We start from the raw sequence: 27,522 nt of genomic DNA on the forward strand, positions 1-27,522 counted from the left end.
TTATCATTTACCCAGTGACTATCCCTTGGCTAAGTCGCGTCTGACTCTGCGACCCCAAGGACTGCGGCCCGCCAGGCTCCTCTGTCCATGGGATTTCCCAGGCAAGAACGCTGGAGTGGGTTGCCATTTCCTTACTCCAGGGGATCTTCCCCACCCAGGGATCAAACCGTGCTTTGGCCGGCGATTTCTTCACCCCTGAGCCACCAGGAAAGCCCTGGCGGACAGTAGGCGCTCAATAAACAATGCTTCAACGCGTGGAAATTTTGTTTTTCATTCTCTGCATTTGTGACATCCGCCTGGTTTTCAAGAATGTCGAAGGCACCCTTCAGCGAATCCCTACACACAAAGCTTCCGAGAAGCATCGTCAAGCGAAGAGCCCTCATCGGTGCCCAGACGGCCATCTCCCCGGCTGGCGCGCGCCCTGCCCGCGCCCCGGCGCATCCCCGGCGGCCCCGGGAGCCCGCGGACCTCGCCAGGCGGAGCGCTCTCCCCGCCCCTCTCCGCGCGCGGCTCGCGCTGCCCGCCCTCTCCGCCCGCTCCCGCCGCGCTCTCCCGGCGGCGGCGGCTTTGTCTCGTGGGCTGGTCCCCGGCGGCCCCCTCCCCGGAACCGCCGCCCCCGAGGGAGGCAGCCGCGCTGTCCGGCTTCCCGACGCCGAAGCCCCCGAGCGCGCGCCCGTCATCCACCAGCAGCATGTGAGGGCCACGAGCAGGGCTCGTCCTGGCGCAGCGCGGACATGGAGGAGGACTTATTTCAGCTCAGGCAGCTGCCGTGAGTATCTCGGGGGCGAGTCAGAGGCAGGCAGGCTTTTCTTTAAAAAAAGAAAGAAAACCTGCAGGGGAGCATCTCGGCATGCCTTCCTGAATTTAAAGGGAACGGTTTCAGGGGGAGAGACTCAGGCCTGGAGGAGAAAAGCCATTTTCCCAGCCCCACCGGCTCAGCCTCTGTTATCTCTGACTCAGTCCGGGTTTTTTTTTTTTTTCTCAGATCCGTCAGAATCTTAACGGGGACCTAAGCGTGTAATATTTTCCCTTGGAATAGCTCTTCCTCCTAAAGGGATTGGGAGGGTCTGTGTTTTCAGAAAGCGTTAGCTGCTGTTTGGAAATGTGGAGTGGATTGATGAGTCCGTGCAATGACATGGGTCCTTTCCAGCCCTTCTGCTATGCTGTGAAATTCCGAATTTTCCTGCAAGGTCTTTTAGAAGGGAATGATAACTGATGTTGCATACCGGTTTCTAAAAAGCTGGGATTCCTTCCTAGAGAGGAGGCTTCGGCGAAGTCCCCGTTATGAAGTGTGTGAATGAGAGGGCTGTGTATCTTTGCTGAAACCTCTTACCTTCTTCTGAATGAAAGGTTTTTGTAACAGATAGCTAAGTGAGGCTTACTGTCAGCGGCTATCCTTGGGAACTCAGGAATACACTGCTTAGAGGACTGGGATTTTTCTAGGATGCCAAATTTGCTCTGAAAATCTTGAGGAAATACGGACAAGCAATCGAAAGGGCTTGTAAAGGGGCATTCAAAATTCTCCAACCTCAAGCTGATGGCGATTTGTTAAGCAAATTCCAAGAGTATGAGATGGAGCAACAAAAAGGACATTAATGGGGTTTTTGTCTTAATTTTTAGAAGCACTGGTCACTTGGATGGTGAAAGCAGACACCCCTTTGGAATTGTTGGAAAGGATACATTATTGTTAGTATGTATATTTTCTTGACTTAATTTTTTTTTCTCTCTCTCTCTAAACCACTGAGGCATTCTCCCAAGTGACTTTTAGTGTGACTGCTACAGCTCTCTGAGGCTGAGTTCTGAAGGGTATTGAGATGTCTACTTCTCAATCAGTGTAAAATTAATTTGCATTAACATTTTTAATTAATGAAATTTTACTTTTAAGCTCTTATTAATTGATCTGCAAATGGCCTGTCTTATGTAACACAGCATTATTTCACAAATGCTGAAAGATGCCCGGTTATAATATCCAAAGTCGATCCATGAATCCATAAAAATGTATGTACCTGAGTGCAGATCTCTCAAGGAAAACATACCACATTCATTGAAAATAAATATCATGTTTAAAAACCAACCTATTACTTCAAAATAAAAAATAATCCAGAAACTAAAATATTAAATTTGGAATTCAGGATAAGGATACATGTTGGAACTGCAGTTTTACTGGGATAAATTTTCAAATGCTGTCAGGGCATGTGAACTTTGCAAATTACTCAAAGGTTCATGCATATTTAATCTACTGATAGATAGACATGACACTGGAGTGACAAATCCTTCCTTCATTAGTTCCCCAAACAGGGATTGAATCTGTGCCCTCTACAGTGAAAGTGCAGGACCTTAACCACTGGACCACCAGGGAAATCAATAAGAGGATTTTACTTAAGCTTAAATTAATTTAGTTTTTATACTAATAATAGTATATACATAGAATAAAGTCCAAAAAGAAGCACAAGAATAAAAGCAAGTCTCTCTTTTCCCAAGCCCCAGTGTTAAGTTTCTTAATTATTTTCCTGATTTTTACACATATAAATACATGTAATATCTATTAGAGAGGCCACATTGTGTGCTAGCTAAGAGCACAGGCTCTTGAATAAGACAGATTAGGCTTCAAATCCCTAATGTGCCACTTCCTAGCTGTGTGACTTTGAGCAAGTGACTTAACCTTTCTGAAACTCAGTTTCCTTAGCCGTAAAATGGGAATCATAATAGTACTTGATTCATAGTCTTATTGGGAAGATCAGGTGAGGTCATGTTTGCCAAATGCCTGGCAGATACAAATATATCAATACATATGAACATCTGAAAAATAATTTATAAAATTATGATTCGGATGATATCTGAAAAAAAGTTTGTAAAAACAAAATCCGTAGGCCCTTTCTGCTGGATTCCCCCAGAATGTGATCTGTAACCCCCAAATAACTTTTGAACGAGGTCAAAATTAGCCCTGAAACCTTCATTTATTAAAAAAAAAAAAGTAAAATGAAAGGAACGGCTGTGTAAATCTGAGTGGATTTCACATCACGACATAGATGTTTTTTAAACCACACCCTGTATATATTATTCACAGACTGCCAGCAACAGACGGCCTGAGAGAAATAGGAGTTTTTTTAAAAATCAGAGTGCCTTGTAGAGGATTGGCAGGAGTGGACCTTGGAACAGGCTCAGTCTCGCGGGAAGCCAAGTGGTAATAGATTACAAGCCACTAAGTTGTTCACAGGGTCAGGGGAGGGGGAAGGGGGTGAGGATGTCTAAGAAATAGTCCTTCCCAGGACTTGGAGGTACCTTCGTGAACAGCTCCGCGACGGCTTATGTGAGACCACAGACAACCTCTCCCTGTCACCTGCTGTCCACTCAGGCACCGCACTATGTACAGGAGATTCAGAAGGCTGGATTTTGTGTCTAGTTCTGCCTTGTTGTGAGATCTCGTGCAAGTCAGGTTTTCCTGGGTCTCTCCTTTCTAGGATGATTTTCATGGAAACAAATTATGCAGACTACATTGATTGATTGGTTCACCCATACACTGATTCATTCATCCATTCGACAGTTTTCCTCAGCATCATCCTAGGTTGGGGAATTCTATAACCAAATAAGATACATGGTCTTTGCCCTCAAGGAGCTCACAGCTAGAGCTTCAGTGTCCAATACAGTAGCCACTAGCCACATGTGCCTATTTAAACTTAAATTATGTAGTTGGTATATGAAATAATGTCCATGTATAATACACAGTGGGCTTCCCAGGTGGTGCTAATGGTAAAGAACCTGCCTGCCAATGCAGGAGACACAAGAGACAAGGGTTCAATCCCTGGGTCAGAAAGATACCCTGGAGAAGGGCATGGCAACCCACTCCAGTATTCTTGCCTAGAAAATCCCATGGACAGAGGAGCCTGGAGGGCTTCAATCCATAGGGGCGCGAAGAGTCAGACATGACTAAAGTGACACATGCACATACAGTATAAAATATGATTTACAGGTAAAATAGGTCATGTTTGAAAAGTCAGTTCCTTCATTGCATTGGTTGCATCTCAAGTGCCCAGTAGCTGCATGTGGCTAGTGGCTGCTGTAGCCCCATTGTGACAGCCTGGGCCCAGAGCGCTTTTGGTACTGCAGAAGTTCTATTGGACAGCACTGGTCCAATGGGAGAAGCGAATATTGAACACACAGTTGCATAATAATTATGAGAATTAAGGGCTACTTACTTCAGTTAGTATGAGCATCTCCAGTGTGATAATCCACCTTGCTGCAAATGCAAATGGCATTATCTCCTTCTTTTTAATGCCTGAGTAGTATTCTGATTTGTGTGTATACCCCACACCTCCTTTATCCATCTGTCTATCAATGGACAGACACTTAAATTGTTTCCAGGTCTTCTTGGCTGTTAGAAATAGTGCTGCTATGAACACTGGGGTGCATGTATCTTTTTGAATTATGGTTTTCTCTGAATATATGCCCAAGAGTGGGATTGCTGGATCATATGGTAACTCTATTTTTAGTTTTCTAAGGAAACTCCATACTGTTCTCCATAATGGCTGCACCAATTTATATTCCTGCCAACAGCACAGGAGGGTTCCCTTTTCTCCACAAATGTAGCAGATGCGACAAGTCTAGTTCTAGATGGCAGAGAGGCAGATCAGAGAAGGCTTCTTGGAGGAAGTGACATTGGAGCTGAACCCCTAGACATGTGTAGAAGTCAGCCAGGAGAAGAGATAGGAGGGAGCTTGCCAATAGTGGGAACTGTGTGAGGGGAAGAGCTCAAAATCAGGCCAGTGGAGCTTCATGAGCACGTGACTAGAGGGAAGGCTGCAGAGGATGGTAGGGACCAGGCTACACAGGACCCTGTAGTAAGGACAAGAAATTGGAAATTTATCTGGTGTTCGCTCGATCCACTCTCTCCTTTCTTACCAACCCTGTCTTTCAAGATCGAGCTTAGGGACTTCCCTGGTGGTCCAGGCTCCCAATGCAGGGGCCCTGGGTTTGATCCCTGGTCAGGTGACTAGATCCCACATGCCGCAACTATGAGTTTGCATGCTGCAAGTAAAGATGCCGCATGCCGCAACTAAGACCTGGAACAGCTCAATAAATAACATAAAAATAAGTATTAAAAAAATAAAGATTGAGCTGAAGTCCATCAGCTCAATGAATCTTCTGACTCCTCCTGGGGCTTCCTTGGGTAAAAGTGCAGGCTCTGAGTCAGGCAGATCTGGGTTCAAACTCTGGCTCTGCCACTTACCATCTGGGTGACCCTGGCCTAGTGACTTCATATATAATGTTGGGATAATAGCGCCATCTGCATGGCAGGGCCATTGTGAGGATCAGGCAGGTCACCACTGGGATGTCCCAGCACAGTGCCTGGCTCCACAGAAGGGCTCATCCAGTTGGTACTACTGTTATTTGTCTTCTTCACTCTGGACATTTTCCCCTCATCCTCCAGCTTGTTCAAGTAGCAAAGCACCTGGAAGCCATGGTCTCCTTTTCAGAATCCTAAGATGTCCTGATGAAAGCTAATGGAAGCACACGTCCAAACTCGAAGTCCTGATCTTTCCTGCACTCTGCTCCTCTTTCAGCCTCTCCCAGTTGATGGTGACTCCGTCCACCCCATTTGGAGTCCATTTTGACTCCTTCCCTCAGATTTCACTTCAGCCCATCAGGAAATTCTCTTGGTCCTGCCTTTAAGCTCCATCTAAACTCCGACCACTTCTCTCCAACTCTACTGCTACTCCTTGGTTCAAGTCCCCATCGTCTCTGACCCTGGGTGGTTCCAGGGGTTATCTTGCTGGTCTTCCCAGTCCTGCCCTTGTCTCCCTGCAGCACGTTCTCAACGCAGCGGTCAGAGGGATTCTTTAAAAAAATATTATTTATTTATTTGGCTGTGCTGGGTTGTAGTTGCGGCATGCAGGATCTTTAGTTGCAGCATATGGGATCTAGTTCCCTGACCAGGGATTGAACTTGGGGCCCCCCTGCCTTGGGAGCATGAAGTCTTAGCCACTGGACCACCAGGGAAAGTCCCCGGAGGGATTCTTTAGAAGTCAACTCACAAGCCTCTTCTGTTCCAAAACCGTCCTAGGGGTCCCATTTCACCTTGGCTTCTCTATTCTTTCACCCCCTCAAGCAGCCATTCTGGTTCCCGTGTGTGTGTGTGTGTGTGTGTGTGTGTGTGTGAGTTGCTCAGTTGTGTCTGACTCTGCAACCCCATAGAATGTAGCCTGCCAGGCTCCTCTGTCCATGGAATTATACAGGCAAGAATACTGGAGTAGGTTGCCATTCTCTTTTCCAGGGGATCTTCTCGACCCGGGGATGCAACCCTGGTCTCCTAAATTGCAGACAGATTCTTTACTATCTGAGCTACCAGGAAAGCCCATGGTCCCCTTGTTGTTCCTTAAACACACCAGGCGGGTTCCTGCTCCAGCATCCACTGTTCTCTCTACCTAGAAAGCGCTTCACCTAGGTATCTGCTTTACTCAGATCTCAAAGGCTACCATCTCACCCAAGCCTACCCTCATCACCTCCTTAAAATTTGTAGCCCTCTCTTACTGCCATTAGGATTTTTGTTGTTATTCAGTTGCTCAGTTGTGTCTGACTCTTTGCAACCCCATGAACTGCAGCACACTGGGCTTCTTGGATGGCTACTAGAAAAAATAAATAAAAACAACAAGTCTTGGTGAGGATATGGAGAAAATGGAATTCTTACACACTGACTGTTGGTGAGAATGAAAAATGGGGCAGCCTCCACAGAAAACAGTATGGAGGCTCCTCAAAAAATTAAGAATTACCATGCTGCTGCTGCTGCGTCACTTCAGTCGTGTCCGACTCTGTGTGACCCCATAGACAGAAGCCCACCAGGGTCCCCCGTCCCTGGGATTCTCCAGGCAAGATCACTGGAGTGGGTTGCCATTTCCTTCTCCAATGTGTGAAAGTGAAAAGTGAAAGGGAAGTCGCTCAGTTGTGTCTGACCCTTAGCGACCCCACGGACTGCAGCCTACCAGGCTCCTCCATCCATGGGATTTTCTAGGCAAGAGTACTGGAGTGGCTTGCCATTGCCTTCTCCAAGAATTACCATAGGACCCAGCAATTTCACTTCTGGGTATATACCCACAAGAGTGGAAAGCAGAATACTGAAGAGATATTTGTACAGCCATGTTCATAGCAGCATTATTCACAGTAGCCAAAAGATGGAAGCCACCTAAGTGTCCCTTCATGATGAGTAGATAAACAAATGTGGTCTATCCATATGATGGAATATTATGTAGCCTTCAAAAAGGAAGGGAATCCTGAAACATGCTACAACACAGATAAACCTTGAAGACATTATGCTAAGTGAAATAAGCCAGTTGCCAGAGGACAGCTACTGTATGATTCCACTCTGTGAGGTTTCTAAAGCAATCAAATTCATAGGGACATAAAGTAGAATGGTTGTTGCCAGAGGCTGGGGAAGGAGAGGAGGGGGATCTGTGTAGTGGGTACACTGTGTCCATTTTTACAAGATGAAAAAAGTTCTGTGGATGAACAGTGGTAATGATTGTGCAATATTGTGAATATACTTAATGCCCACTGAACTATATTCTTTAAAAATGCTTAAAATGATAAATGTTATCTTATGTATATTTTACTGTAGTTGAAAAAAATCATAGCCCTCTTCCCCCATCTTCCAATACCATGTTCAGCTTTTCCTCTTTAAGATTTTTATTTTTAAATGTGGACCGTTTTTAAAGTCTTTACTGAATTTGTTAACAGTATTGGGTCTGGTTTATGTTTTGTTTTTTTGACCGTGAGGCAATGTGGGATCTTTGCTTCCTGACCACGGATCAAACCTGCACCCCCTGCGCTGGAAGGCAAAGTCCTAACCACTGGACTGTCAGGGAAGTCCCTGCTTTTCCTTTTTTTTTAATCGCACATTACCTTCCAACATACCATATAATTTGCTTATTTATTGTTTAGTGTCTGTCTTCACTCAGTTGTATGAAAGCTTGACACACCAGGGGTCTAATGGATCCCAAATTCATGGGACATTGCCTATATTCCATCTGATACTGGATTTTAGGGTAGATCAAGCCACAGGATTAAGTAAAAACTGTATACATTAAAAAAATCAGAAAAATCTGTTCATCAGCTTAACATCTCCTTGACAGCAGGGGCCACCAGTATTAAGTTTTAGCAGCTAAAGCACTGAGTCCCCATGGAAAGATCAGACGTGGCCTTGTTTCATCATATTCACTCCCCCCTCCAAGTTGTGACAATCAAAACTGTCTCCAGACATTGCCAGTGTCACCCCATTGAGAACCACTTCTCTAAGGTGTTTTAGTTTAGACGGCACAGTTTTCAGTCTCTCCATTTCCAGCGCATCTTCAGACCTCTCTTTACATCTCACTTTTCTCACATTAGTCATGTAGGGACAACTTCAGGATACTTTGGTAAAAGACTATAAACTCCATGAGGACAAGAATGTGGTCTGACACATAGAATGTCCTCACTGCATGCTTGTCATGTGTTAATCTTTGTGCATTAATCATGCTTTTTATTTTCTGTATTCTGATGTTTTGACCTTTTGGGGCCTTGCAGATTCTGGAGGGCTCTCCCCTCCCAGGGTTAACTAGTAAATAAGTCACCTGCCAGTGGACCTTTTGTGTGCAAACCAACCAATCCAAAGCCACTAATCCACCTGCACTAATCACACGAGGACCAAATACCAGACAACTGGAGACAGTCCCTATGCTCAGAGCCTGGAGAAATGACTCAAAGTAGCTGATCCTCAACCTGCCTTCCCTGCCTCACCTGTTCCTTCCTGTGGAAACCATAGTAAAGACTCTGCCCCAGATTTTATCCTCACCCTTGCCTCCCCAGTTCGATTCCTGGGTCGGGAAGATCCGCTGGAGAAGGGATAGGCTACCTGTTCCAGTATGCTTGGGCTTCCCTGGTGGCTCAGCTGGTAAAGAATCCACCTGTAATGTGGGAGACCTGGGTTTGATCCCTGGGTTGGGAAGATCTGGAGGAGGGAACGGCTACCCACTCCAGTATTCTGGCCTGGAGAATTCCATGGACTGTATAGTCCATGGGGTCACAAAGAGTTGGACACAACTGAGTGGCTTTCACTTTCACTTTCCTCCTTACTGATCCAGGTGTTTCCTCTTTTGGCTACCCCCCCAAAAAAAATGTGGCATGCCCCCTCTTCTTGGAATCTGTGAGTATAACAGAGTCTAAAGTCTTCAGTTGGCAGTCATCTCCTGATCTGTTTGCCACACCTAAATTATAATAAAACCAATATTTTAGGGACTTCCCTGGCAGTCCAGTGGTTAAGACTGTGCCCATCCAATGCAGGGTCTTGGGTTTGATCCCTGGTTGGGGAACTAAGATCCCACGTGCCGCACGGTCAAAAAATAAATAAATGTAAGATTGACTCAATGGGATTTTCCAGGCAAGAATACTGGAGTCGGTTGCCGTTTCCTTCTCTGGTATTTTAAAACACTGCCCACAGTCTGTTCATCCTCTTATAGCAAAATATGCCTGAATGATCTCAGAGTCAACTCTGATCACCTTCCCCCGTCTCACCCTACTTGTCAACCTTTCAGTGGCATCCCACTGACCTCAGGAAAGCATGAAAAACCCTGTGGTCTCTGTATCATTCAGCCTGTCTCTCCGACCTCTACTCCTTGGTCCTGCTCCCTGGGTCTTTGTTCTCCCCCATCTCCGTGGGACTCTCCTGGTCCCCAGACCTCAGGCAAGTCTATCCTGACTACTCTTCCCTCCAATTGTTCTTTATCTTGGCACCCTATTTCTTTCCGTCTCAAGGTTCATTCATTTTCTAACGTATAATGATTTCTTGTTTACTTGTCTATTAACCGTCTTCTCAATAGGGAATCCATTTCAGAAGGGCAGGTATATTTTATCTCCCTTTGTATCTGAGCCTTCAGCACTCAATAAACACTTAGTAAAATACTGAGGAATAGGGACTTCCTTGGTGGTCCAGTGGTTAACACCAGGCTCTTCCAATGTAGGGGGCACAGGTTCGATCCTTGGTCAGGGAACTAAGATGCCACATGCTGCATGGCATGACCACGTAAAATAAAATAAAACCTGAAGAAGGGTGCCAGACTCTTTTGAGATGCTCTCTCTGTTGACTCCTTTAATCTCCATGGCAACCCTGTGAGATGGGAATTACCATCTCCATTCTACCAGCAGGAAACTGAGACCCAGAGAAGTAAAGTAACCTAACCTCAGAGCTGCCGAGTAGTGAGGGCAGGAAATTCAAACCCAAATCAGTCTGTTTGCAGAGTTGGGCGCTCCTTTCTATGACACCCCCCATCTTTAGGCGGGACTTGAAATGCTACCCTGTCATAATCACAATTAGGCACAGGCTTCCTTTTTCAGTCTGATAGATTCATTAACTCGGGATAAATACCCAGAAGCTCAGATGAAAATAGGAAAAAAAAAAAAAAACGTCCTTACCCTAATTGCATCTCAGACCCTAATTTAAGGTACTGAGGTGAATTACATGATGGTTCAAGCAAAATCTTTGGGCTGACAGTTATTTCCTCAAGCTCTTCTCTTCTTTCAATAGCAAAATTATGTAAAACAAATGTTCCCTGCTATTTTGGTAAATTATATGCTATATATACACAACAAATGCCAAGAAACTGTGAGCCAGCTTGTTTCAAAGCCCTCATATAGTTAACATATGCCACTGCTATTTTCTTTTTCTTTCATATTACATTTTTTCCCCTCCTTGGAAAATCTTGGCTCATGTCGCTGATAACTGCTTTTAGGAACCCATCTGATTCAAAATGTAGTCTGGCTTTGTGAGTGTAATTTAATGTCAGAGGTCTCTCTTTACATCCGTCTTAAAACAAGTTTTAATAAATAAAGGGCCCTGGCTTCTAGTGAACTGCCAGAGAAGGAATGTGAGCAGATCCTGGCTTAAAACACCAGGGAGCTAAGCCATTTCTCAAAGTCAAATTTCCCAAAGGTCAGTGTCCTCCATGCTCAAGGCACAAAGGTGACTTGAACGAAGCTGGGTTGGAGGAAAGCCAATACTGACACAATGCCGCCAGTTTTCTGTTCATCAGGCTCAGTTTATCTTCACGACAGTCCTGCAAGCCTGTCTTCATCCCACGTCACAGATGAACGTGTCTGTAACATGCTTAGCTGATGTTACAGATGGACAAGCGTTCTGTGAATAGTTGCTATTGTGATTTATATTGATTCTTTAAGTTAATAGATGTGCAGGTTTAAAATTTTACGTATTACAGAGGGATCCAAAATGAAAAGTAAAAAGAAATTTCTTTCCCTCAAAACTCCCCATACCCATCCGTCCTCCTTCCCAAAACCAACCAGTCTCAGGCTTCTTAAGTATCCTTCCAGAGTGTTCGATGGCAAAAGCGAAAATATTCTTGGGCATACTTGGACATGCACATGAATTCATGCACATGAATTCCCTGGGGACTTGGTTACAGTGCAGATGTTGATTTAGTAGATCTCGGTCGGGACCTGAGGCTCAGCATTTCTAACAAGTCCCTGGGGAGGCTGGGTCTCTGGTTCAAGACCATACTTAAACCTTAGTACCAAGAACCTAGATCATGGGACTGTAGCCTAGCACATTTAACAGTGAGCCCCGGCAGGAATTCCCTGGCAGTCCAGTGGCTTTCACTGCCACGTCCCTGGATTTGATCCCTACTCTGGGAACTAGGATCCCACAAGCTGTGTGGCCAAAAACAAATGAGCCCCAACAATCGTTTCCTGTTAGTTCTTGCAACCGACTTGCGTGTGTGTCTGTTCATTATGTGTGTTTATTGTGATAAAATAGTCGCTATAACATTTCCCATTTCAACAATTTTGCGGTTACTGGTGTGAATCATATTCAGTGTGTGTCACCGTTACCACCATCCATCTCCAGAATTTTCTCATCTTCCTCAGCTGAAACTCTGTACCCGATAAACACTAACTCCCCGCTCCCCTCTGTCCCCCAGAGCTTGGTGGCCACTGTCCGCTTTCTCTGTCCGTGACTTTGACTATTGTAAGCCCATTTAGATAGGCGGACTAGGACAGTAATTGCCCTTTGGTGTTGGTTTCATTTCACTTAGCACAGTGTCTTCAAAGTACATCCATGTTGTAACATGGGTCAGAATTTCCATCCTTTTTAAGACTGAATAATCCTCGGTTGTTTGTTTATCCATTCATCCACTGATAGCCACTTAAGTTGTTTCCACTTTCACCTATTGTGACACAGATCAACACAAATTAAAAAAAAATTTTTTTTTTTTGACCACATCATGCAGCCTCCAGGATCTCAGTTCCCTGACCAGGGATGGAACCCACACCCCCTGAAGTGGAAGTGCAGAGTCTTAACCACTGGACCAACAGGGACGTCCCAATAAAATGTTTTTTTTTTATTTTTTAAAAAACATTTTCTTTAGTGGCTATTCCATCATCTATTTACTTACTCCTCTCCTGGTGATTATTTCTGGTTTTGTATTATTTGCAGCAAAGTGGCTGGAGGTGGGGATGCTGTAATCAGATAGCTTCGCCAAAGCCTCGACACTTACTGTGTGACCTTGGGCAAGCTCCCAGCCCCTTGTGCTTGAGTGTCCACCTCTGTAAAATGGGGACAATGAAAGTGGGAATAAATAATTTAATGATGCAATGTGCAAACATTGGGCCTGACACATGGCAAGTTGACAATCCATATCTGCCATTATTGGGAGGGTAAACCACTGCTTACCATGACTGTCCCCACAATGAACTGCCAGCACAATCTCACATTCTGGTTTGGAGCTCGAAGCACTAAAAATTTGGAAAGATATCACAGCTTTCATGCATGCGCAGTCGTGTCTGACTGTTTGCAACCCCATGGATGGTAGCCCTCCAGGTTTCTCTGTCCATGGGATTTTCCAGGCAAGAATACTGGGGCAGGTTGCCATTTCCTTCTCCAGGGGATCTTCCTGACACCGAGCTCGAACCTGCGACTCCTGCATGGGCAGGCGGATTCTTCACCACTGAGCCAGCTGGGAAGCCCATATCACTGCTTACCTTCCCAGAAGGTTGCAGTGGAAGCTCTTATTCAAAGAAGGAAGCACAGAGCCCTGGACGGTCCTGGAGGAGACGGTGTGGTGAAAGGGAGCATGTCAGACCACATAGCCGTCTTCTTCTGTGATGTTACCCTCAGAGTCAAGGGCGAGCCACGGACCTTCCCTTCACCCCTGAAAAGGAACTGATAATGCATGTAAACGTTCATTTCCTTAACATTCTATCTTCTGTTAATACCTCGGGGGACTGTTTGTAGTTTTGAGTTGGGGGGTTGCTTCCAGGGGACTGAGAGTCCTACTCTTTGTTGCTTCCTTCCTGGAGCCCACTTTGCATCACCCCTCAGTGGGTTACAGGGTTGAAATGTCTCTCCCACTCACCACACCCCCAGCCTCTCACTGCATCCAGTTCATTTCATTTACAGCTTTTCTCGCAATCTACAGAATATCTATGTAGAAGTACATGCATCCACATGTATAATATTATATATAAATACATGTTTATATTTACAAATATTAATTTATATACTGACATATAAAAGTATATATGTTTATAGCTATAATATTTATATATGTGTGTATTTATAATTATTTACATTTAAAATACAAAAATGCATGTGGATATATACATGAAATTTTTATTGAGGTATAAAAAATTGTATGTGTATATCCACATGCATTTTTGTATTTACATATGTAAATAATTGTAAATACATATACATATAAATAATTACATATTTATACATTTATATATAATACTTATATAAGGAGAAGAGGACAACAGAGGATGAGATGGTTGGATGGCATCACCGATTCTATGGATGTGAACTTGGGTGAATTCTGGGAGATGGTGAAGGACAGGGAGGCCTGGCGTGCTGCAGTCCATGAGGTCGCAAAGAGTCTGACATGACTTGACAACTGATCAACAAAAAGTTGATTTACAATATTATTTTGGTTTCAGGTTTAAAACATAGTGATTCACAATTTCTAAAGATTAGGCTCCATTTATATTATTATAAAATATTGGCTGTATTCCCTGTACTGCACAATATATCTATTTTATACACAGTAATTTATATCTTTTAATCCCCTGCCCCTATCTTGCCCCTAACCCTTTCACCCTTCCTGCTGGTAACCACTAGTTTGTTCTCTGTATCCACAGGTCCTGCTTCTTTTTTGTTAAATTCACTAGTATATTTCATTTTTAGATTCCACATATAAATGATAATATACAGCGTTTGTCTTTCTCTGATAAATTTCACTAAGAGGTGACATCTACAGCAGTGCTAAGGGTTGAGGGTTTGGGGGTTTAGGGGAGAGAGGGGCATGGCAAAATAAGATAAAATTCACCATGGTAACCATTTTTAAGAGCACAGGTCTGTGGCATTAAGTGCCTTCGCATTGAGCAACCATCAGTACCATCCGTCTCCAGGACAGCTTTCATCTTTCCGAACTGAACCCCTGTACCTGTTAAACACAGAGTCCCTAAGTCTTCCTCCCCCAGCCCCTGGGGCCGTCATTCTGCTTTCTGTCTCTGGGTTGACTGCGCTAAGTGTCCAAGTAGAATCATGCAGTATTTATCTTTTGTGACTGGCATATCTCGCTTAGCACAATGTCTTCAAGTCTCATCCATGTTATGTAATGTGTAGAATTTCCTTCCTTTCCAGTTCCTTTTTTTTTTTTGGTGCACAGCTTGTGGGATCTTAGTTCCCTGACCAGGGATCGAAGGCCCTCAGTTATGAAAACACAGAGCCCTAACCATTAGGCAACCAGGGGATTTCCCCTTCCCTTCCCTTTTTATTTTATTTTTCGGACTTCCCAAGTGGCTCAGTGGTAAAGAACCTGCCTGCCAATGTATGATCTCTGAAGGAGATGTGAGTTCAATCTCTGGGTCAGGAAGATCCCCTGGAGAAGGAAATGGCAACCGACTCCAGTATTCTTGCCTGGGAAATCCCATGGACAGAGGAGCCTGGTGGGTTGCAGTCCATGGCGTTGCAAAAGAGTTGGACAGGACTGAGTGACAAATACTTTCACTTTTCCCTTTTTTAAAAAAAATTATTAATTTTATTGAATCTTTACCCTAGTATACGCCTCTTTTTATAAAGCCATTTTTATTTTATTAGTTATTTTTTATAAATTATAAAGAAATAATTTTTATTTATTTATTTTGGTCACACTTCACAGCATGCCATATTTTTAGTTCCCCAGTCAGGGATTGAACCCATGCTCCCTGCAGTGGAAGCAAGGAGTCCTAACCACTGGACTGCTGGGGAGTTCCCCCTTCCCTTCCTTTTTGAAGCTGAGTAATATTCCACTGTCTGTATAGACTGTAGTTTGCTTACCCACTCATCCACTGATGGACACTGGGTTGTTTCACCTTTGGGCTGTCATGAATAGTGCTGCTGTCATCATGGACGTACATTCACAGTGTTGTACAACCTTCCCTTCTGTCTAATTCCAGACCAATTTCATCATCCCCAAAAGGGAATTCTGTGCCATTAAGACAGTCACTCCGTCTCCCTCCTTCCCCAGCCCCTGGCAACCACTGATCTGCTTTCTGTCACTCTGAAGTTGCTTCACATAAATGGGATCACGCATATGTGAATCTCTGTGTCTGGCTGCTTTCACTCAGCATTGTGTTTCAAGGTTCAACCGTGTTGTAGCTTCTGACAGTGACTCGAGGACCTTACAGTGGTTATGCTGGAGACTGCTCAGAGTGGCTTTAGTGAGCAGATCTGATGGTTAGATATTCAGGAAATCTCAGAGCCTTTTATTTAACTGTTGAGAGCTTAAAGCTGGTTGTGGTGGGAGTTATTTACCCCACAGATATTGGCAAATGCTGCACATCAGTATGGTCTTGGGGGGTTTATTTGAGACTCAGTTTGTAGGCACTGGCTTCAGAGCTTCCCCATAATCTCCATCAGCACCATCCCCCTGCAAAGCTGCTGTTGTTTAGTTGCTAAGTTGTATCCGACTCTTTGTGACCCACTAGACTTTGGCCTGCCAGGCTCCCCTGCCCATGGGATTTCCCAGGCAAGAATACTGGAGTGAGTTGCCCTCTCCTTCTCCAGGGGTTCTTCCCAACCCAGGGATCGAACCCGCATCTCCTGCATTGGTAGGCGGATTCTTTACCACTGACATCCAGGCTGAAGCCTCGGTTCTTTCAAGCTGTATTGAGAGATGGAGATTGGAAAAGAGACCTGGTGGCTTCAAATGAATTATAATCAAATGTTAGCAATTTCATATAGTTCAACCTTCTAGTAGGGTCTAGTCCTGAAGCTGGATAAGAAGCAAAGATAGTTCTCTCATTGTTATCTGTTTATTTTTACCTGCTTTAAATATTTCAAAATAAAAGATTTTGTGGGGGAGGAATGGAGTAAAGTGGGAGGAATGGAAGGGTTTGACTGGAATCCTGTCTTTGGCCAGAAACACAAAGTTTTGACCTAAGGGTGACCCCTTGCTCCATGCCTTTTTAGCTCTGTGACCATGGTTAAGTCCCGTGACTTCTGGGGCCTCCGTTTTCTTGTCTGTACAATGGTTATAAAAATACCAACCTCATAGAATTGTTGTGCTTCCCTGTTGGCTCAGTGGTAAAGGATCCACCTGCCAAGCAGGAGACATGGGTGTGATCCCTGGGTCGGGAAGATCCCCTGGAGAAGGAAATGGCTACCCACTCCAGTATTCTTGCCTGGAGAATCCCACAGACAGAGGAGCCTGGCGGGCTACAGTCCATAGGGCTGCAAAGAGGCAGACATGGCTGAGTGACTAAACAACAAACAACAGGGCTGCTGTGCAGATCAAGTGCGTGGAGAGCAACGTCTAGAACGAGGCACGGGAGCCGCTGGAAGGTTGGGGGCGTGGCGGAGAGGGGGCGTGGTGGAGCTGGCGGCTGGTGGTGGAGTGATTGCCCCAACGTTCAGTCCCAGCCGCTCTGCCTGCAGACCCTGTGCGCTGTACTCTGCCCCATATTTCCAGCCCGAGACGAGCTTGACAGCTGGAACTTTCCCAGTTCAGCCTCGCCATCGAATGGTGTTTCCGGTATTAACAAAATTGCTGTGATATCATCTGCCTTTTCTCCCAATTCACAAGCAAGGAAGATTCCCCTGGGCTTCTGGAATCTGGAGACTCACGCTTTCTATGCCAGAGCACTAATTATTCTTGGTGAAATGTGCGGAATAAGGCAATAGTTAATTGATGATGATGATACCAATATTTTTTTTAACGTAGAAATTTATGTTTTTACCTTTTAAAAATGTTGCCCAAATTTGCCGTCCCTTGTCATCAGGCTTCCTTGATGGCTCAGTGGTAAAGAATCCGCCAGCTTATGCAGGAGATGAAGGTTCTATCCTTGGGTCGGGAAAATCCCCTGGAAGAGGAAATGGCAACCCACTCCAGTATTCTTGCCTGGGAAATCCTATGGACAGGGGAGCCTGGTGGGTTACAGTCCATAGGGTGGCAAAGAGTCAGAGACAATGGAGTAACTGAGCACTCACGCATGCCCTCATCAGCCCTCTGCCCTTCATACCCTTGGCATCCCAGACTTCTTTTCTCAAAGCCCAGGGAGGAATGGGCATCACTCATTCCATATGGCTGTCTACTGGGAAGGGAGGGACTCATCTCTTCTGTTACTGCCATGACCTTGCAACCCATCCCAGGGCTGGCAGAAAGCAGGAGTTTTGTTTCGGGATGAAGAAGCTAGAAGGAGACAAGTTATTATGTTTTTGCCTGGGTCTCAGATGAATAAGTTGCTGCTCAAAGAAATCAAGGCATTTCCCAGAGTCACAAGAAATAGCACAGTGTGAAGGAATGTTTTGCATTGAGAGTGAAGTCCATGGGGTCTCAAACTCAAATGCCTATGGGGGCAGAGGGAACAAAGTGCCAAGTGAGAGGAACACAGAGTTAAGTGTAAAGAAAAATGACAAGAGACCGTCAGGGCTGGAGGTCTTTTGGAGAGGATGAGACTGTCAGTCATCTGTGGATCGAGTGGCCCATATGCAAAGGACACACTGCTCTGGTCTAGCCATGCTGGTCCCTTATTAGAATGTGGGTCCCAGATGGCCAGATATTCTATTTTTTAAAGGGACATCAGGAATCTGGATTTCTTTGTGAATTCTTTTAATTTTAAAACTTTGATATTCACTTTAAATAAGAGATACTGTGTGGGCAGCTTTTTGTAAGCATAAAGCAATCCTTATGTGACCAAACTGTTACTTACATTAGATACAGACAAATGAGTATAAATTCTGAAACACATATGCTTCCAAACGGTATTTAGGTCTAGAACAAAGATATCCTCATTCACATAGCTTACTATGTGAACAGGGCTCCCCCTGGAGTTGTGCAGTGCCCAACCTGTCCAACTGTACTAGGCAGCCCTGATACATAACTTTTAAAGTTGTCACCCTCCCCACAGCCCAACTCAACAAAAATGCCAGCCCCTACCTCTTTCACCCATTCATGGACCATGAGAGAAAGCTTTTCACCTGTCTTGGGCACACCTGTACCACAAGGTCATTGAGGAGGAGTTCTAGCCATCGTGACCGGGTCTGCTCTCTCCTCTAGGGTGGTGAAATTCCGTCGCACAGGTGAGAGTGCAAGGTCAGAGGACGACACGGCTTCGGGAGAGCATGAGGTCCAGATCGAAGGGGTCCGTGCAGGCTTAGAGGCCGTGGAGCTGGACGATGGGGCGGCCGTGCCCAAGGAATTTGCCAATCCCACCGACGGTGAGGGGACCCTGCAGCTGGGGCAGGCCACAGTCAGGGGCTCGGAGGCACCAGGGTTGCCTCTCTAGATGGTCCTCAGAGGGATCTTGTGAAGGGGCAGGTGGGAGGGCCTGGAGGACCAGGGGTGACACTGGAAGTGTGGGCTGGACCTGCATGGCTTTCTTCAGCAGGCGAGGCTGCGTCACCATCCCTGACAGTCCACCTTATCGACTAACACTTGGCTGAGGGTGGCAGCCACGGTGATGAGGCTGAGGCTGAGGCTGAGGGTGGTGATGACGATGAGACGGTGGTGATGGTGATGGTGACTGTAAAGATGACAACAGTGATTAGCGCCACAGACGCAGGCTGAGAGTTTGCTCTGTGCCAGGCACGGTTCTAAGCACTTTACATATATTACCTATTTCATCTTCACAACAGTTCCAATTGGAGCGATTACAGTCATCTTCCCCATTTTGCAGGAGAGGCCACAGAAGCACGGAAAGGTTACGTATGTTGCCCAGGGTCACACAATTAGAACTTAGCCAAGCTGGATTTACACCCAGGAAATCTGGCCTCAGAGACCACATCCCTACCTGTGACCTTGTGCTCCCTCCGAGTGGAGATGGTTAAAGGAGACCTGAAATGCTCACAGGGGACCTGGTCTCCCCTTACAATCTGATAATGCTGATGCATGAAAACATTCCATTCGTTCCTCAAAGGGCCCAGATTCCCAACCAGAGAGAGGATTAACAGCTTGAGCCCAAGGCCTGTTGTTGGCAGATCTAAGGAGGCAATGACTGGAGTGGGAGTGAAGGCAGAGGTTAGAAGCAGTGGCTTCAGGTTCAGGCTGATCTGGGCTAAATTCCCAGATCTGCAGTGTGCCAGCTGTATTAACACTGGGCAAGTCCATGTCCTCCTCTGAAAAATGGGGCTAAGACTGAGCCTTTAACTAGTAGGTGTCACAGGGACTCAGTGAGATTATGTACAGCAAGCTCTTGGAGCATGGGTCCCCAACCCCTGGTTCCAGTTTGTGGCCTGTTAGAAACCGGGCCACACGGCTAGAAGTGAGCAGTGGGTGAGCAAGCTTGCTCTGTCTTTACAGCCGCTCCCCATCACTCCCATTGCTACCTGAGCTCCGCCTCCTGTCAGATCAGCCCTAGCGAGAACCCTAGCCATAAAGTCAAGGCGGAATACTCTGAGGTTGCTACAAAACAGATAAAATGCACAATAGATGTAATACGCTTGAATGATCCCCAAAGCTGCCCCTGTCTGGAAAAACTGTCTTCCATGAAACAGGTCACTGTTGCCAGAAGGGATAGGGACCACTCTCGTAGGGCAGTGCCTGACACACACTGAGCCCCCAGTAAATATACAATTATATTATTGCTATTACTGTTCTTATTATTGATGCCGTTACAGGACTCACTCTGCTTTCTCCTCAATATTATTGAAGGAAACCAGACCCTGCTGGTGTGATAACCACCAGCTCATACTTCAGGAGAAAATGATGGTTGATGTAAGAGGCTCATGATTGAAATTCCAATAAGATGACAACTCCCAGCAGGGGCAGATAAGATCCTCAGAGGCACCCCCACAGACGGCCACGCAGCATGCTCCTTTAGTATTTTTATTTTTCAGTTAATTTTCATTTTTTTCTTGGAATATTTTAAAAGTACAGAAAAGTTGCAAAGATAGCACAGAGAGTGCTCATCTACTCTTTTTTTCTTTCTTAAAATCTTTTTTGTTTGTTTGTTATTATTTTTTTGTATACTCTTCATGCAGCTTTCCATAAAGTTAGTATCTTACCTAATCATGACACACTTGTCAAAACTAAGAGATTGACACTGGTGCAATGCCCTCCATGAAACTCCAGACTTTATTCAGATTTCACCAGTTCTCCCAGCAGAACTATTACAGGAATCGGTGCCAGCACCACATTGTATTTAGTCTTTTCAGTTCAGTTCAGTTCAGTTCAGTCGCTCAGTCGTGTCCGACTCTCCGCGACCCCATGAATCACAGCACGCCAGGCCTCCCTGTCCATCACCAACTCCCGGAGTACACTCAAACTCATGTCCACAGAGTCGATGATGCCATCCAACCATCTCATTCTCCGTCGTCCCCTTCTCCTCCCGCCCCCAACCTTTCCCAGCATCAGAGTCTTTTCCAGTGAGTCAACTCGTCGCATGAGGTGGCCAAAGTATTGCAGTTTCAGCTTTAGCATCAGTCCCTCCATAGTCTTTCTCAAAGCCACTTATGAGCTTCTAAATTATATCCTTGTTTTTTTCTGAGCACACAAATACCATGTGTTTATTTGGAATGCACTGGGACATGATCAAAATGTACAAAAAAGTGAGTACTAACACATGACCCTGTTGACAGTCTATGGGCATTCAATCTTACTTCCCCTTGTCTATCTTACTTTGTTTTCTAAAAATTAATTCACAATATATTGTATGCATCTTTCTAAATCTGCGCATTTTTTAACAGGTGGGTTGTATTTTAGATGTAGATATATAGACATTCATATATAATACATAAAATAATCTAACCAGTTTCTTGTTGATAGACATTCTGGGTTGTCCACTTACTCCCTTTGTAGGAACCACATTGTATTGGACTTTGCAGCACACTTCACACTTGCCGGAAGGTTTTCCTAGGATAAGTTCTAGAAGCAGCATGCACTGCTTTAAAGAGCTTGCCCAGGGATCCCCCTAAATCTCCCCCGGAACTAGGACAAGTACAAAATGCTCTGACTCCTTCCTTCCCCTCCCATTTCTCCTTCCCAGATACTTTCATGGTGGAAGATGCGGTGGAAGCCATTGGTTTTGGAAAATTTCAATGGAAGCTGTCTGTTCTCACCGGCTTGGCTTGGGCAAGTATCTCTGGGGACGATGACATCATCTTCAGTCTCCAAGGAACACCATGCTGCTCCACTGGGTTTCCATGCTCTCCAAGGGAGGACATGGTTCCCTCCTCTTAGAGTTTTTGCTTGAATTGACAAAGTTTGAGTGACCCTGGGTGATAATGAAGTCTGAGCCTGGGGGGGAGTTGGGTGTGGTTGACAGTTGCCCTCCAGGAGTTGAAGCTTCTGGTTAATTAAGTGGTTCTCAACCCTTTGATGCTCAGGGCTACTCGAAGATTCTAATGTCACCCTAGAAGAACACGCACAGATCAAAAGGTGCCTTCTCTTTCGAGGGGCTTGTGATTCCTTGTTAAACTTGCCAGATCTACCCATAACAAATGCTATATCTAGATCATTGTTGTCCAGTTGCCTAGTCACATCTGACTCTGCAGCCCCATGGACTGCAGCCCGCCAGACTCCTCTGTCCATGGGATTCTCCAGGCGAGAACACTGGAGTGGGTTGTCGTGCCCTCCTCCAGGGGATCCTCCTGACCCAAGGACTGAACTGAGTCTCTTACATCTCCTACGTTGGCAGCTGGATTCCTTACCACTAGTGCCACCTGGGAATCCCCACTGTCTTCCAGAGTTTGCTCAAATTCATATTCACTGAGTTGGTGATGCTGTCTAACCATCTCATCCTCTGCCATTAATCTAGACCATTAATACAAGTGAAATGGATTTTTATGAATAGTGCAAAACTGAGATTTAAATACCTATTTTTCCAAACAGTCATCAATTTCCCCACCTCATTTCCCCCACTAATTTGCAAAGTGGCCTTTATCATCCACCACATTCCCAGGGCCACGTGGGTTTACTTCCGGACTCTCATTTCTGTTCCAATGCTCTGTCTGTTTAATCCTGTAAAGGTACCACAGTGTTTCATTACTGAGGCTCCCTAGTATGTTTTAATATATTAAAAGATCACACTCTTTAATGTTAATTATACTGACAGTTCTACATGAACCATGACCAAAGAGAAACTAGCTTTTGATTGAGCTACAAGAGAAAAAGATCACCGTCTCTCTACCTCTATAAAAATGTTTTTCTAAAAAAAAAAATGTTTTTCTGATTTTCAAAATATGCTACTTTCCCACTCCATTCGGGGAGCGTCCCTAAACTTTTATTCAAACTTAGGGAAACACACACAAAGAATGTTAAATGTCTAGTTGTCACTTCCTGTGTGGTACCACACTGTTTTAACTTCTGGAACTTTCAGTGTGTTTTGATGGGTGATAGGGCACTCAGCAGAAGGTAGAAGAGGGGGTCTATCTCTTTTTTTTTTTTTTAATTAATTGATTTATTTAAAATTTTTGGGGGGCCATACTACGTGGCACACAGAACTTCCCAGACTAGGGGTTGAACCCATGCCCCATGCAGTGAAAGGGCAGAGTCTTAACCACTGGACCACCAGGAAAGTCCAAAGGGGTTTTTCTACGCACTTGCTTGGGGCTGTGGACTTGTGACATTTTAAATGATCATTTTTAATTTTCTGAGATCATAAGGCTCTAAGGTTTAAATTCTTCTCTCCTGCTGTGAGTTACCATGAGAATTTTTAGTGAGGGGCCAGCCGTCCCCTTCCCCGGGCAGCATCCTGGCCTCACGTGTTTGCTTGCATCCCGCAGATGGCCGACGCCATGGAGATGATGATTCTGAGCATCCTTGCGCCGCAGCTGCACTGCGAGTGGCGGCTGCCCAGCTGGCAGGTGGCGTTGCTGACCTCGGTAGGCAGCCCAGCGGCCCTTTCCTCACGGGCTCAGTTCTGGTCCCCCCGGGGGGGGGGCGTTCTGTAGGATTCCCCCCACTTCCTCCTGCTGCTGCCAAGGGCTCAGAAGACAGGAATTAAGCCCTCACTGGGATCACCAGGACCTCAGTGTCCCTTCTCCCTTCTACATCTCATGTGTCCTGGCAGGTCTGCAGCCAGTTCTAACCCCATCTGGGGGCCCCAGATATCCTGCTCAGTTGCGGGGAGCTTGGAGCCCACCTGATTGGATCATGTAGACCTTATAAACCTCGCTCTTCCAAAAAGGAGACACCAGTTCCTTCCACATGAAGGTGACTTCAGAGTTGGAAACAACATAGTACCTGTTCAGTAAATTGTAGGAACTGGTGCTCCCTGGAGCTAAGGCTTGGAGGAGCATGAAGCAGAACCCTTCATTCTTGTCTTGTTTTCTTCTTGAACTGGTATTTTCATTCAGTTTCTCCATATAATTTTATCTTAATGTAAGGTTGTGAAAGTGAAGGTTGCTCAGTCGTGTCCAACTCTTTGCAACCCCACGGACTATACAGTCCATGGCATTCTCTAGGCCAGAATACTGGAGTGGATAGGCTTTCCCTTCTCCAGGGGATCTTCCCAACCCAGGGATCGAACCCAGGTCTCCCACATTGCAGGTGGATTCTTAACCAGATGAGCCGCAAAGGAAGCAATGTATGGTTTTACTAAGCTTGAAAGTTTCATCAATCACCCTATTATAATTTTTGTGACATTTTCAATTATCGTTTTTAATTTTTTGAGATCATAAGGCTCTAAGATTTAAGATGTTTCTCCTGCAGTAAGTTAACCATGATAATTTTTAGTAGTAAACAACAGATCAAAACAAGATATAATTAATTTTGATAAATAATTGCTAAACATAAGTCACTTTTATCAGGAACGCACCTCTTGTTGAGGAGCATGGAGTGTTTCTCAACTGTGTCACATATTCTTGAATTGTTCTTCAGTCGCTAAGTTGCATCTGACTCTTTGTGACCCCCATGGACTGCAGCACGTCAGGCTCCTCTGTCCTCCACTATCTCCCGGAGTTCACTCAAACTCATGTCCATTGAGTCGGTGATGCCATCCAACCATCTCATCCTCGTCATTCCCTTCTCCTCCCACCTTCAATCTTTCCCAGCATCAGGGTCTTTTCCAGTGAGTCAGCTGTCAAATCAGGTGGCCAAAGTATTGGAGCTTCAGCTTCAGAATCAGCCCTTCCAATGAGTATTCAGGGTTAATTTCCTGTAGGATTGACTGGCTTGACCTCTTTGCTGTTCAAGGGACTCTCAAGAGTCTTCTCCAGTGCTACAATTTAAAGACTTGCCAAAATGAGACAGGGTTCAGCTGTAATGCTATTCATTTTTACTGAATAGATATGAATATGAAAGGTTTTGTTCACATATAAAAAGTTTTGCTGGAGGAACTGAAGGAGTTTTATACGAACTCAGTAAACTAAAGCCACTTGATTCTTTTCAGCAACTTCCAAGTTTCGTGCTGAAGAGCACACAGCAGTCGTTTATGAAAAATTATTTTTAGTGATCTAATTTGCTGACAGCTTGATTAGCCTCTCCTGCAATTTGGTTAAAAATAATAAAATGGAATCAAGATGACTTGCGAATGGATTTGTATCTGTCATTGGTGTCCTTTTGGAAGCAGCCTAGAGGGTTTAGCCTCAAAGCGATGGCCATGAGGTACATCAGGGGCAGGTATGAACAAGTTGGGGAAGGCTGGTTGAGAAGGGGAGCCGGGAACAGCTGAGACCCCCTAACCTGTTCTCGGGAAAGAATTTCTATGGAAGTTGAGGATGTGGAAATTAATTCCTTTAAAATTATCCAAATTTGCTCTCCCTTGGAACACCTCTGTGTAGCCTGTTTGGAACCCACTGCTCTAGGACTTGCTTGGAGGAATGCTTTTGGTTTCAGCTCACACTAGGCAATGCCGTTCCTGTCTCAGGGCCTCAATTAGTTGGCTTATCTGTAAAATGGGATGATAATGGCACCCACTTCGTGGGGGCTCCTGGGAACATTTGGTAAGACATATTTAAAAAGTTCCAATACTTTGACCACCTCTTGTGAAGGGCTGACTCACTGGAAAAGACCCTGATGCTAGGAAAGAGTGAGGGCAGGAGGAGAAGGGGACGACAGAGGAAGAGATGGTTGGATGGCGTCATTGACTCAATGGCCATGAGTGTGAGCAAACTCCAGGAGATGGTGAAGGACAGGGGAGCCTGGTGTGCTGCAGTCCACGGGGTCACAGAGAGTCAGACATGACTGAGCGCCTGAAAGACAGCAAGAAATGAAAAAAAAAAAAAAAAAAGACAGCAAGAAATGTAAAGAACATTCAGTGTGGTTTCTGACACTTGGCGAGTGTCCAGAAAGGATAGAACAATGAAGAAAGCTCTGGTCAGCCTGCTTGGGCTTAAGACCTGTCAGAGCAGGTTTCTAAAACCCTTCTTTTTCTTTTTTTAAAACTTTTTGACCGCACCATGCGGCACATGGATCTTGAGTTCCCCAACCAGGAATGGAACCTGCACCTCCTGCATAGGAAGTGCAGAGTCTTAACTGCTGGACCTGCAGGGAAGTCCCCTTAAACCCTTCTAAGCCTCAAGCTACCTGTCTATAAAATGGGTATGAGTAGTCATACCTCTTCAGCTCTGATCAAGGACTAACAAGGGAACCAGAATTTTGCCCAGCACGCAGTGAGCGCTCCATAGGTGCTTTCTCTTGATCATGGCTTCCAGCTCCCATCCTAACCTCCTGTCTCCTGTTTTCATATCCTCCAAATTTTATTCAACACCTTGCAACCTTTAACATTTTCTTAGCCATAAGACATTTCTTGGGTTCTGTAAGAAACTGGAAAAATACTAGCTCTGCAGCCAGGCAGCCTGACTCCAGCCCAGGCTGTGCCACTGACACACGTGTGACCCTGGCCGTGCGACCTCACCTCTGTGAGGCTCCGTTTCCTCACGTGGGAAATGAGGATAACGGTAGCCCCACCCTGTAGGGTAGTTGTGAGACTTAAATGGTAACAGGAAGCACTCAGACCAGTGTTTGCATCTTAACAAGATCTCAGAAATGCTCGCTTGCTGAGTCGCTTCAGTCATGTCTAACTCTTTGCCACCCTATGGACTGTAGCGCAAGTCCTACCCCTGCCCATGAAATTCTCCAAGCAAGAACATTGGAATGGGTTGCCATTTCCTTCTTCAGGGGATCTTTCCAACCCAGGGATCAAACCCATGTCTCCTGCTTTAGCAGGTGGGTCCTCTGCCACTGGCGCTGCCTGGGAAGCTGTAAAGCCTGGCTCATTCTGGTTACTAAGGGTGTGGCTCCGCGAGCTCGCTGCGGCACACCCTCTCAGCGACGCCCGTGTCACTGGCTCACAGACGCTGTCTTTGCCCCCACAGGTGGTCTTTATCGGCATGATGGCCAGCTCTACCCTCTGGGGAAACATCTCAGACCAGTATGGCAGAAAAACAGTAAGGCGACTTCCGCTACGCTTGTGTTCTCCGGGTTACCTCCTTGACCATGGCAAAACTTGTGCCAACTGAACTTTTTTTTTTTTGGTGGAAGTTTAATTCAGAGCTACATTGAAGGGCAAAGAAAGACATTGCTATGAAGTTGTGGACTCTTGAAAAAAAAAAATCGCACCTCCCTAGGGGGCCCAAGCATGTGTGCTTCAGAACATAAAAGATGCTGGTGGTGGTGCTGGCCCCACCCCCTTGGTGCTTAACCCCTCTGTACCTCAGTGTCCTCATCTGTAAATGGGAGCGTGGTAGTCTTCCCCATAGGGCTCCTATGGGGAGTAAATGACCCTTGTTCCGAAAGCCCCTTGTTCAGAGGAAATGCTTCCTCAGTTCCCATTACCTGTTATTCACCAAGCTCATGTTGCCAGTGAACATGGCAAGACCAGTGCTAAGATGAAGGTGTATCTGGCTCCAGCGTTCACATCCTTCACCCTGACCTGGGTTGCTGGGAGCCATCACTGAATCGGATGCCAGAATTCGGTGGGTCAGTTGAATGTTCATCCACTCTAAATAGATGAAGCCTGGTGGGCTACCTGTAGGGGTGCCTCCCGCTCTTCTGACCAGCGTGCCAAATCCCACACCCAGCACAAAGCGGGTGTGGCTGGCGAGAGGGCGCGAAAGTGCCCCCAGATTGT

At 45.5% G+C, this 27,522-nt stretch overlaps 1 protein-coding gene across 1 annotated transcript in view; it reads left to right on the plus strand.

The window, feature by feature from the left end:
• Nucleotides 1–734: 734 nt before the first annotated feature.
• SVOP (SV2 related protein) overlaps nucleotides 735–27,522 on the plus strand; it is a 66,723-nt gene continuing 39,935 nt past the window's right edge. Inside the window, exons 1-5 of the mRNA XM_055404689.2 lie at nucleotides 735–769; nucleotides 18,570–18,730; nucleotides 21,496–21,581; nucleotides 23,234–23,332; nucleotides 26,768–26,839. Coding sequence (XP_055260664.1) covers nucleotides 735–769; nucleotides 18,570–18,730; nucleotides 21,496–21,581; nucleotides 23,234–23,332; nucleotides 26,768–26,839 — 453 coding nt within the window. The remainder of the gene's footprint in view (nucleotides 770–18,569; nucleotides 18,731–21,495; nucleotides 21,582–23,233; nucleotides 23,333–26,767; nucleotides 26,840–27,522) is intronic.

The sequence above is a fragment of the Moschus berezovskii genome, chromosome 19 (genome assembly GCF_049115385.1).
Source record: "Moschus berezovskii isolate FMDL1 chromosome 19, NW_MosBer_1.0, whole genome shotgun sequence".
Classification (NCBI taxonomy): domain Eukaryota; kingdom Metazoa; phylum Chordata; class Mammalia; order Artiodactyla; family Moschidae; genus Moschus; species Moschus berezovskii.